The sequence below is a fragment of the Mya arenaria genome, chromosome 7, assembly GCF_026914265.1.
Source record: "Mya arenaria isolate MELC-2E11 chromosome 7, ASM2691426v1".
Classification (NCBI taxonomy): domain Eukaryota; kingdom Metazoa; phylum Mollusca; class Bivalvia; order Myida; family Myidae; genus Mya; species Mya arenaria.
Window position 1 is genome coordinate 35785842 of NC_069128.1, and position 12126 is coordinate 35797967.

General features: G+C 36.0%; 1 protein-coding gene across 2 annotated transcripts in view; it reads left to right on the plus strand.

Annotated features, from left to right (window-relative positions):
- Positions 1–12126, plus strand: part of LOC128240691 (lysosomal-trafficking regulator-like) — a 74834-nt gene that overhangs the window by 34612 nt on the left and 28096 nt on the right. For both annotated transcript variants that reach the window (XM_052957418.1, XM_052957417.1), the window contains exons 22-31: positions 477–795; positions 1000–1659; positions 1852–2007; positions 2655–2800; positions 3308–3477; positions 6809–7042; positions 7680–7769; positions 8313–8398; positions 9130–9297; positions 10967–11395. In XM_052957418.1, coding sequence (XP_052813378.1) covers positions 477–795; positions 1000–1659; positions 1852–2007; positions 2655–2800; positions 3308–3477; positions 6809–7042; positions 7680–7769; positions 8313–8398; positions 9130–9297; positions 10967–11395 — 2458 coding nt within the window. The remainder of the gene's footprint in view (positions 1–476; positions 796–999; positions 1660–1851; positions 2008–2654; positions 2801–3307; positions 3478–6808; positions 7043–7679; positions 7770–8312; positions 8399–9129; positions 9298–10966; positions 11396–12126) is intronic.

The window sequence follows — 12126 nt, forward strand, 5'->3', positions numbered from 1 at the left end:
CTTCTGCCTCAACAAGATTTATTTTTGAATATTCAAATTCTGGGCTTGTCCCTCTAGTTTTTATTCTACCATTAATTTGATTGGCCTTGATCCTTGTGCTTTAATGCGTATCTTGGGTAAAAATGTGCTACTGGGCTTGACCTGTAGTTTTCACTGTATCTTTTATTTGATTGGCTTTGATCCTAATGTGCTTTAACCGATCTTGGGTGAAAATGGGCTTGACCCTGAAATTATCATTGTTTTATTTATTTGATTGGCTTTGATCCTAATGTGCTTTAAAGCTTATCTTGGGTAAAAATAGGCAACTGGGCTAAAGTGGTAGTTTCTATTGTTTTAATAAGAAATTACTTTGAAATATATACTAAAGGGATGTTTATTGATCTTATTGAGTTTATTTTCTGTGTATATCAAATCTGAATCTCAACTTGTATATTTAATGCATTTATCTAACACATATATCATCTTGCTATCAACAGGAGAGGATCCAGGAGGGTTTCCCAGCCCTGCCAATCGCAGTGAGCCAGAGTGTGATCACCATCGTGCAAAACCTCTCTGGCTCCCCTCCCGATTTCCATCTCATTCAGGAGATCTGCCACTTTCTGTTGCTTGTTCATCCAGCAGCTAACACCTATATCAGCCATTCAAGATCCGCCTTTTACATGTGCTTGCCCTGGGCACAGGCCGTATCACCGCTGACAAAGTTGAGGATGGGCCCTGGTAGTTTTGGGCCATTTCAGGGTAGCCCTGGGGCTTTTAGTTCTCCTGTGAAAATTTCTTTGGCTTCTGGTGATAATGGTAGGCTATATCTGACACTAATTATATCATGCTAATAATTTTCATTGTCAAAAAAAAAAAAAAAAATGCTTTTTTTTTAATACAACATCTTTCAAACAAAGCATTTCACTTTATTAGTTCTTACTATTTAAATAAAGAATTGGGCATTAGTTTCTTAGACACCCATGGCATCTGTGTGCTTTTCATCGCAAAATCCCTTTACAGAGATGCAGAAAGAACAAGTAATCAAGAAAAACTTGTCGGACAACTTTATACAAGAGGTTCAGGGCAGTGGCCTGAGGTATCCAGATCTTGAAATATCTTACAGAGCTGCATCTCCCAAAATTAAAAACCCAAAGAAGTCTGATTCTACATCTATAATGGACCCACTGACTTCAGGAATACAAATGAAAGATAGCAAACCAGGCAAAGAAACTACTGAAGGATCTGATAAGGCTGATCAAGGTGATGAAAAGGAAACTCAAAATGACAACAGCAGTGTAGCTGTTTTGGAAATGGACAAATTAGGTGCTACCGAAAATAAAACCAGTATTATTAAAGCTGAAAATATCCAGCAGACATTTGACCAAGACAAAACAAACAATGCTGCATTAACAGTTGATCCTGATATAGAGAAAGATGATACTGAAGAAGAAGACAGTGAAAATACTAAGCTAGATAGTGAAAAACTTAGATTAGACAGTAAAAAGCTAAAGCTCGAAACTGATAAACTGGAAATACATAATGTTGCATCGGCAGAGAGCCTCAAACTGTCTCCGTTGATTCCGGAGAATTTTGAAAGCCTCTATAAAAGGAATGAGTCTGGTGAGGATGAAAATAATGTCTCCATAGTTCTGGAGGAGGGCGATGACGATGGAGAGGAGGGTAAGCTCTTTAGTCAATGAAACAATGTTTTATAAAACATTTTTGGTTGGTATTCGAATATTATTAAGAACTTTGCTTTTTAGATGTGTACTTACTTTTTAGTTCTACCATAGCATATAACACTATTATTATGAAATTTGTTGCCAAATGTGTGTTGGGTAAATGTTAGGGTATGGTTTTTATGCAAACCAGATGTGAATGAGGCCCTGGCAGACCAGGGTGATGACAGCCCAGAAGAATCAGGATACTCTGAAGATACAGCCTCTAGGGACAACCTGTCCCTAAACTTTGATGAAGAGAATACAGAGATTGTCAGACAGGAGGAGGGCCTCATAGCTCTCTGTGTTGGTAAGTAGTTTAGAATATATGAGCATGGAGCATATTTATACAAATTGCTTGTTATGCACCATGCATAAATATTTATTGTTGTTGTTTCTTTTTTACCAATTTTGGGCCAAAGGTTTGCACCATTTCCATGCTAAAACATCAAAAAAAATCTCATGAGTGAAAATAAAATTCTTAATACTTAATAATTCTAAATAATATATTTGTTTTTTCAAATTTGTTTTATCAAAAACTTGGACCCCATACCATTTTGGTATGGAATAACTCTTGAAGAAACAAATTTCATCACATTATTTTATATTTTTTGCCTATTTTTTTAAGCTTTCTTTAATTGTACTTATCAAGCCAGAATTAGATTTCCTAATGAAAAAAAATAGAATCAGAAAGGCCGTGGACCCATGCAGGTGGGATAATCACTGATATTGAAAATACTAACATCACTTCATAAAAGTGTTACTAATGGCATAAAAGCCATGCCATATTTTTTGTCTGTATGGACATTTTATAAAAACAAATGTTACTACTTCCAAATGTGGTTACAGTGGATATACATAAAACAGTAAAGCATTTATCCCCTATTGATGTTCATTTAAAAAATATATATTTGTTTTATGATTTACTGAATTTTCAATGTGAATAATTTTTCCTAGAGTTGTTACGTCACTTGGGCAGCCTCATTCAGATTATGCCTGATGTTCTGGTAGAGAAAACCTTCCACAGGTCTCTCATCAATGGCCCAGTCTTCATTGTCCTTGCCCAGAACAGCTCGGCGGAAATCAGGCAATCTGTCATACAGGTCAGCATATAACCTGTGTTTTATGCAAGAAAATGTTTGAAGGAAAGTTTCTTCTACAGTGCATCATTCATTTACATTCACAATTAGTTCTGAATTTGTAAGTCAGTTGAAACACTTGTAAAAATGTAGAATTTTGTTTTGATGTTAAACAAGTTAAAATGTAGACATTTGTTTTAAGTAAAACAAGGGAAATAGCACCAAAAAACATGTATGGTTTACACTTTTGATAATATAGACTTTTGTTTTAAAGTAAAACAAGGGAAATATAGCACTATGAAAATCTATATGACTTGGTGAACACCCCTAGTTCTTTAAATTAGATATGTGCTGTGTTGTTTGTGGAGTTTTGTGCTGTTGTTCCATGTTTCTGGTTTGTGATTGTTTCGGTAGTTCTATGTCTTTGGCATTGACCCTGTGCCATTAAACAGGGTTTATGTTTAAACTTTCGACTACTCTGCTTGTTTCTGTAGTTTTTCATATCAATATTCATTATTCAATAACCTACAGGTGATAGCAGCCTATTTGCACCGCTGTTCCCCTGCAGAGCAGGAGTCTTTTATGAAGCATGAGGGTTTCCATCTTCTGTCCGCCCAGATGTACCAGTACCCCACACACACTGCACAGCTGGAGGCGGCCATGTCTGTTGTTCTTCACAGGATATTCAACATTGATGATGGGTATGTAGAGGCAGTTTGTTGTCTGCTTAGCTGCTTTTAAAAAGCACTACAATACTAACAATAACTAAAATACCCACAATGTTTAGAATTTCTAATTTTATGAGCTTGTCTGTTTTTCGAAGACATAAAATCTTCATTGCCTTGGTGTCACTGTGGGCGGTGCCTTGGTGTCACTGTGGGCGGTGCCTTGGTGTCACTGTGGGCGGTGCCTTGGTGTCACTGTGGGCGGTGCCTTGGTGTCACTGTGGGCGGTGGTATGCAGACACTTTACCCTTAGTCATTACTCAAAAAAACATTCAAAAGAATTGAATTAAGCTTTGTACATATAAGGCCAGTGACAATCAGCACATGACGAGCAAGGCCCATAACTCCCCTTTTTATACTTACAGAAATATGAGATTTAAAGTTTGCTCCTCAGGGCACACATTTTTTGAAAGCCTTAGAAAACCAAAGTTTAATAAATGTTTGAACTGACGATAAAATACCAGCACAAAATTACTATTAAGTATTTCCATGTCCATGTTGATAGAAATCCTTGTCCCAGTTACAGGCTAGTGCTAGTTGAGAGATAAAAGAAGCACTTAGTATGTACCAGGAATTAGGCAGCCACTTTTTAATGTCTTCCAGTGTCCATGTTGATACTACCGGTAGCTTCTTGTCCCAAGCTAGTGCAAGCAGGTTAGTGCTAGTTGGAGATAAACTTGCACTTCGTATGTACCATGAATTAGACAGCCACTTTTTAATGTCTTCCAATATCAATGTTGATAGTAGCTCCTTGTCCCAAGCACAGGCTAGTGCTAGTTGAGAGATAAACTAGCACTGATATTATGTACCAGGAACCAGGCGGCCACTTTACAGTGTCTTCTATTGTCCATGTTGATAGTGGCTCCTTGTCCCAAGCACAGGCTAGTGCTAGTTAGGAATAAAACAAGCATTCAATATATATACAAGGAATCGGGCAGTAACATTTTAACGTCTCCAGTGTCCATGTTCATAGTAGCCCACTGTCCCAAGCACAGGTTGTTCTAGTGAGAGAAAAAAAGCACGGAGAAACAACTTGGCAGCCACTTAAATGACTTTTTGTGTCCAAGTTGATATCTTTTAATTTGTCAGAAAGTTATTTTACATTTAATTGCTATTGCAATATCTAACTTCTAAAGTCACAATGTGTGCCATTAAAAGCATCCCCTTTGTTCTACTTTAACTCAGGCAGTATTTTATATTAATTGATAACTGATTAGAAGCATGAATTTATTTTAAATCATTTCCCTTGCATCAGTTAAGATAATTATTGTAATCTTATTTAAGAATAAGTTTTAATTTCATTAACTATTGTTGGAATGATTATACCTCAAACTAATTAGGAAGGGTTTAAATCATCATACTGGTTGATGGTACAATTCCGAACAGGACACAAATCCCGAACACCATCTAAAACACGCATTCGTTTACCGTGATCGATTATTCGATGATCTAGATCAATACAGAGGCTTGCCTTGTTCACACTTGCAAAGTTTCATCTTGTTTTGTTAAGTATTTTTTATGTGTATTGTTTTAGATAATACAAATAATTAACAACACAAGGCAATTAAGGACATTTAATTTGAAGTATTTTGATAAAGCTATTTCATATAGCAGAAGTATTTGAATATCCCAAAATGTGTACGAAAGAAGAAAAAAATGAAGAGGCCTTCATCTTTTTTAAGTTTCATCATTTTGATAGGCATTGTATTTAATTATTGTCCTATGCCTTTCTTGGGAGTTCTCCTTGAATTTGTCAATAGATGTCATAATAAGTAAGATCTTAATGGAACTTTTTGAGGTATCTTGAAATGTTCATTGGGAAATGGGAATTTCCAAGCTATGCAAATACATGAAATCTCGTGGCAAAAGTTATTATTAAATATACGGTAGCTTCTAAATGAACTATTTTACGCTTATCTTTTATTGTTTTTATTAGCTCTACTGGCCAAAGGCCAGAAGAGCTTATGCGATGGTAATGTGTACATAGTATGTGCATCCGTGCGTCCGTGCGGTCGTGCGTCTGTAAACAATTGCTTGTGAACACGATACAGTCTTCAGTTTTGATTGTATCTCGATGAGATTTGTACAGTATCTAGATATCTATTAGAGCTAAGTTCCTTTCGAAAACCAGCCAGATCCGCCCATGCATGCCTAGATTATGGCCCTTGATAGTATAAAAAAATGCTATTGTGTAAACAATTGGTTGTGAACACGATACAGTCTTCAGTTTTGGTTATATCTCGATGAAACTTGTACAGTATCTAGATATCCATTAGAGCTTGGTTCCTTTCGAAAACCAGCAAGATCCGCCCATGAATGCCTAGATTATGGGCCATGAAAGTTTTAAAGAAATGCTTTCTATTTTTAGCCAGGTCTGCATGAGCGAACTCTATTTTTAGCGAAGTTTACATGTATATGTTAATTCAAGTCTAGAGTTAAGGGAGACAATTTGCAAGTCTAGGATTTTGAGAGACAATTTGCTTTTTGCTTCTGCAGTTGATTTTGTGAATTACTCTGCCTTGTTCTTGTTGAAAGCCCAAACGCCATTTTTTAGCTTTAAGTTCTGTAGTTTGCACATTCATCTTAACAAAATTGGTTGTGAATGTTTAAGTTATGCACCTGGTGTCATTACTGGCCACACCCAGGATTCACAGGTTTGGTAAACATAAATCTGGAAAGGTTTGAAAAAAAAATTGTGTGTTTGTGCATCCATCTCAGCACAATTGATTGTGAATGTTTGTTCAAATTGATCAATGTTGTCCTAGGATGCCCTTGACTTTGACCTTTTGACCAACTTTTTTTAACTTTTAAAACTACAGAAAATTTTACTATGAGTACAGTTTTGAAAGCATTTTTTTTTTGTCAGATGACTTTTACTTGGCACATATTAAAGTAGTTCATGCAACTAATCTGCTTACAATACTTTCTGGGCTCAGATGTTGAACGTGCTACGTTTTCAGGTAACCCAAACACAAAACATAAACTATATGTCTGTTGCCTTTTACCCATACATACATGCTCTGGATTGATATGACCACAAAAGCCATGCCAGTAGAGCATAGGCGCTTTTGGGCCTCTTGTTTAAGAAATACTTTAACCATGGTCATTAAACATTCAAGATATTTAAATGAAACTTTTTTACACATATTGCTTGTAAAGCTAGGCTCATAACTCAAATCTTTATAATTATTACATTATGCCCTTTTTGCGACTGGAAAACGACAGACAAATATTTGTGTTTACTCCAAGGCACTCTTGTTTGGCAGTGAATTTTGTAATCCTGAAAAAACAAACATTTTATATCCAGACTTCATCCAGAAGAAACCCTTGATGACCTTAGCAGAGTTCAGCAAGCTGCCATCCCACTGGTCCTTGCATTGCTAGGCAACAGCACAGGTGACCTTGCCCTCTGCCACAACTCCCTACAGTGCTGCTGTGCTCTGTTCGAGAGGTCAGAGGTTGTTGCCTTGGTGATGATGGAACAAGGCCTCATAGAAGTGCTGTGTTCAATGCTTGTCAAGTTACTAAAATCTGGATCCAGGTATGGAGAAAAAATCATTGATTCTTAACTGGTCTGCACTTCAATGAAAAAAAACTGGTATCATTAAACCCTTGGGGTCATTGTCATCATGAAAACCCTGGCCATAACTCTATAACCATAGTTCTAAAATATTAAAATGAAACTTGGTACATATTTTGCCAGAGAAAATATTTATGCACATGCACAGCATGACCCACAACTCTGGGTTCAATTATTGTAAAATTATGTCTCTTGTTCAAGTGTTAAAGTAAAACAGGTTCTGGGGCCGTAGTAAATAATCAACTTAAATTGAACTTAAATTTAAGCTTAGAATTTGAGTGTTTTGATTGGCCTGTATATTTAGCTGACCAATAGGCTAAATGGAATAAATAAGGCATGTCTAAGGATAAGGATAGATCTTTGACTACTTGAATACTGGCCCTGCTCTATAAAACTTCAAAATATTGTATTTGCTTAAACTGTCAATGTAATGAATGAAATTATTAGGAATTTTTTTATATGATTAAGATATTATTATCTTTTAATTGGTATTTCAATGATAAGGTAATATAATGTCACAGGTACAATTTTATACTGTTCATTTGTTAACACACAAAATGTTTGTTTCCCTATTTTTAAACCCCACTGTTGTTTGCAGGTGTACAGATGTAGAGGGTGCAGATGAGAGTGACATTCTCTTTGAAGACCTGCAGATATTCTTTAGGATTCTAGCATTAAGGGAGTTCAGGTATGAAAACATCTCAATTTGCCCATAGTTATTTAAGACAATAAGAAAGAGTAAATTTTCCTGTTGTGGATCTATGGTATTGTGATAAGACACTGTCAACCAAGGGGCCCCAGGTTAAATTCTCCACCTCAACACTGAAAAAAGATGAACTGTCTTCACGGAGGGACTAATTGTGGGTCCTGTGAGACAGTGCTGTACAGTCTGGAACAGGCTATGGAAGGAGGATCCATGGTTTAGTGGTAAAATACTGTTTACCAAAGGGTCCAGGGTTCGATTACCCGCCTCACCACTGTAAAGACAAACTGTCTGCTGTACACTGTTACACATTAAACATGAAGGTAGCTAGCTCTTACCAGGGTAACATTAAGCCAATGCCCAACATCCTTACCAGACTGATACTTTCACATTGGCCAACACCCATAGCTTAATAGACATACCCTTGCATATTTATTTAAGCCCCATTTTGAATCATTGAACGCATATTTTGATCCCATTCTGTATGTATTCTCTACATTAATATTGCTTTGATACTGTTGTTTTTAGTGCAAGTGGGGATGAGCACTATCGCCAGTTTGAAGACATCATATATCTCCTCCAAGACATTGAAAACACTGAAGCTTTGTTAAATGGTAAGATTTACTTGGATGGTTTATTAGCTCATTTGTTCTTGTCAAGATTTTGTCTTGGCTATAGCTTGAGGTATATAAATAGTTTAGATTTGCATTTGTTTATAAATGTTGAGACAAGAGTGAGGTTTAGCACTGGAAAACATGATTTACTCTGACTTCATTTGTCATATGGAGGATAATTGTTTGTTCCAGTGTATGATAGCTATATATTCCATGATGTGTCAGCACCAAAAATTATATAATTATATATTTTCACTGTTCATTAGGTGGAAAAAAATGCAATCTTATACTGAAAAAACTTTTTTTTATTTCATGCTTATATTAATCAAAATCAGCAATTTGATGTTGGAAATATAAGCCAAATACAGGAAATGATGTTATCATTTATTTTTATCCCAGCACTGAGGGCAATTACATTGTTACTTTATAGTGAAACAGGCTAAAATAAGTGAAACAGTAAAATTAAAGTTTGATAAACTCATTTTTTCAAGTTATGAGTTTATCAGGATATAATCCTATGTTCCTTTTTAATAAACCACAGAAAAACATAAAGTACAAGGTGCTTAAACAAAATATGTATAGATAGACATATGATTGAAATAAGTGTGTTCCACTTTGCTATTAATATTATAGTAAATCTCGGCTCGCTAGGTGTGCTTATTTAATATGTTGAAACTGTATTACTACTATGAAGTCAATATGATGATTTACATTCTTCACCCTGCCCCCAGGTGTAGAATCAAGAGGCACTCGCATGGTCCGGCATGTCCAGTATGTGATACTGGTCGCCATTCTGGAGCTAGTGGAGCGTGCCAGTGAGGAGGCCTCACAGACGTTCAGTATCTTCACCAAGTCGACCAGCGCCCCTAGGCTTACCTCCAGTATAAGCACAAACTATGGTATAAATGTAGTATATCAGTGTTTTTTGTGGTACTCATAGTTCATAATAGCAGTATATGGGGGGGGGGGGGTACTCATAGTTCATAATAGCAGTATATGGGGGGGGGGTTACTCTTAGTACATAATAGCAGTATATCAGGGGCTGGGGGACGTTGGGACAAGTGTGAGATTCTGTACACAATAAGTTCAACCCCCAGTGAGCTTTTGTTTAAATGTTGGTTCCAAGACGGAATTTACCAGTCAGAAGTTCCGAGAACTTGGAGTGTGGTGTCTGTGTTGTTTGTATGTTGTGTTTCTCTCATTCAGTGTCTCTTGGGCTCAAGCCCAGTGTGCCTCTAAACAAGGTGTTATCTTTGAAGATTTGACTACTGCCCTTGTCCCTGTAGTTTCCCTTGTATGAATGATCTCATATAGGTTTTTAGCTCGACTTTTCAAAGAATAAGGAGAGCTATACTACTCACCCTGGTGTGGGCGTTAATATCTCAGCAATTACTTGATGGATTGCATTGAGACTTTATACAATGGTACTCAACCATCCAATCTACTTAGATAACCAAGTAAGATAACTCCAGTTTGCATTAAATTAAAATAATGGCCCCTTTTTTATTTGACATAGAAATTCTGGTTAAGGTTTTGCATGTAACCACTTTTTAGTCAATACCTCAGCGAATACATCATGTATAATTGCATTGAAACTTTACACACAGGCTCCCATCTATTTAACCTTCTTATTTAATCAAGTAAGATAACTATCTTTTATAATATATAATTTTTGCCCCTTTATTACGCGACTAAGAAATTTTGGTTAAGGTCTTGCATGTTAGCACACATAGGATAATATCTCAGCAACTATTTGATGTATTGCGTTGAGACTTTATACAATGGTATTCAACCACCCAACTTAATTGAATAACCAAGTTAGATAACTGTATTTTGCAAATAATGGCCCTTTATTATTAGACTTAGAAATTTTCGTTAAAATTTTGCATGGAACCACATTTATGTTAATATCTCAGCACACCATGTATTGCATTGAAATCTAATCTAACTGTGATCCATGCATGTTTTGCCAAAACTTTTCAATCCTTACATTGAAAAGCGGCGGAATAGTCGAGTGCGCTGTCTCTGTGACAGCTCTTGTTATACCTGCAATAGTTTAAAGTGAGTACAGTCGAACCTGTAGGCTTGATATCCTAGGGACCTGTCTTATCACTTCGAGCCCTACGAATATCGAGCCTAGTGGGAATGTTTACACAGAGTAAAACAAAATTGATCCTTTATATCCAGTTTTAGCCAACAAGGAAATCAAGCCAAGCTATATCGAGCCAATGGTTTTTGACTGTATGTTATGTAAAAACAAGTTTTAATTTTTTGTATTATTATGTCTTTGTCAAGAATTATAATTTTGATATGCTCATCTATAACTTGTATCTTAAACAAATATAAAATGCACTAAACATTAAGATTTTGTAAAACTTTCTGCTCTTTAGTCTGCTTTTTAGACCACCTGCAAACCTCATAATTTGATAATGATTAACAGAAGTTAGATCATGGAAATCAAATTTCAACCTATTCAGTTGCCTTAAAAATGACGTGCATTTGCCGCTTAAGCCACGTATCACTGTTTTTCTATATCTAACACATATCCCAACATTTCGCACTCGCCAGGTTCACGACCCATTGTTCCACCCCATCGCACACTTACCTCATCTCCACACAACTTCTCCGTTAGCGGCAGTTTTGGGAAATTCCCGTTTAGAAAGCGTTCCAGTGGTTACTATGTTAAAACAGATGCCCCATTTGGGATGGAGAACTTGGGCACTAGTGGATCTGGGGCGGAAAGCGATAGTTCCCAGGACTCTCTACACTCTGGGAGTGTACACAAAGTGAACGTACCTGTACGGAAACATGGATATGGAAGAACATTGTCCCTGGAGATGAGCCTCGGAAAGTCGCCAAAAAGTAGTTCCCTTCTACAAACCATGTTTAGTCATATAAAGAGGAAGAAGCATGAGCTGAAACCGCTGAATCAGAATGAGCTGATAGAGAGACTGAAGAGGATAATAGCTCTCACTGTGGAAACGGCAGTGTATACTGGTGAGTGTTGTTAATGATGCTATACAGAGGATTACTATTGTTTCAGTGTAAGATCGTAATATATTTCACCAAGTGAGCACCAAAAGCTATATTATTTCACAAGTGGCTTAGTGTACATATTCAACACTATCATTCATTTAAGACATCACGTCTAAAGTGATAACACTCAGGTTGCACAATTGTCAAATGTATAAAATATTTGTTCATGCTAGTGACTTATTTTATGATATTACATGTATTATTGATCAATGATTGTGCTGGCATGACTAAGTTGAACAGTAATTTTGAAAAAATAAAATATATATATATATATACTTAAAAAGTCAGGGTTATGTCTGATATGACCACATTTGGTTTATCTATTTTAACTTTTTCTAAAGATATAGGTCTGGTCCAATATCACAAAAATACAATCTCAATTTCAGACTCAACTAATTTTACGACACAACATCAAAAGTTATTAAAAATTGTGTATGTATTTACATCTTTTAAAAGCGCCTGACTAAATTATTTATTTGAAAATACAGTGATATTTAGCTAAAATGAATTTCATGCTTACCCATATCTGTATCTTGAACATTCAGACTATGTATTGTCAGTTACACACTTGATTAAAACTTGCAGGATTACAAAAGAGTACAATTGTTTAGCTCATCCAACCACAAAGTCATTTTTAACTTTGTTTCCAGTACTCTTAAAGCTCCAACATTTCTTCATTTATAAAAAATGAC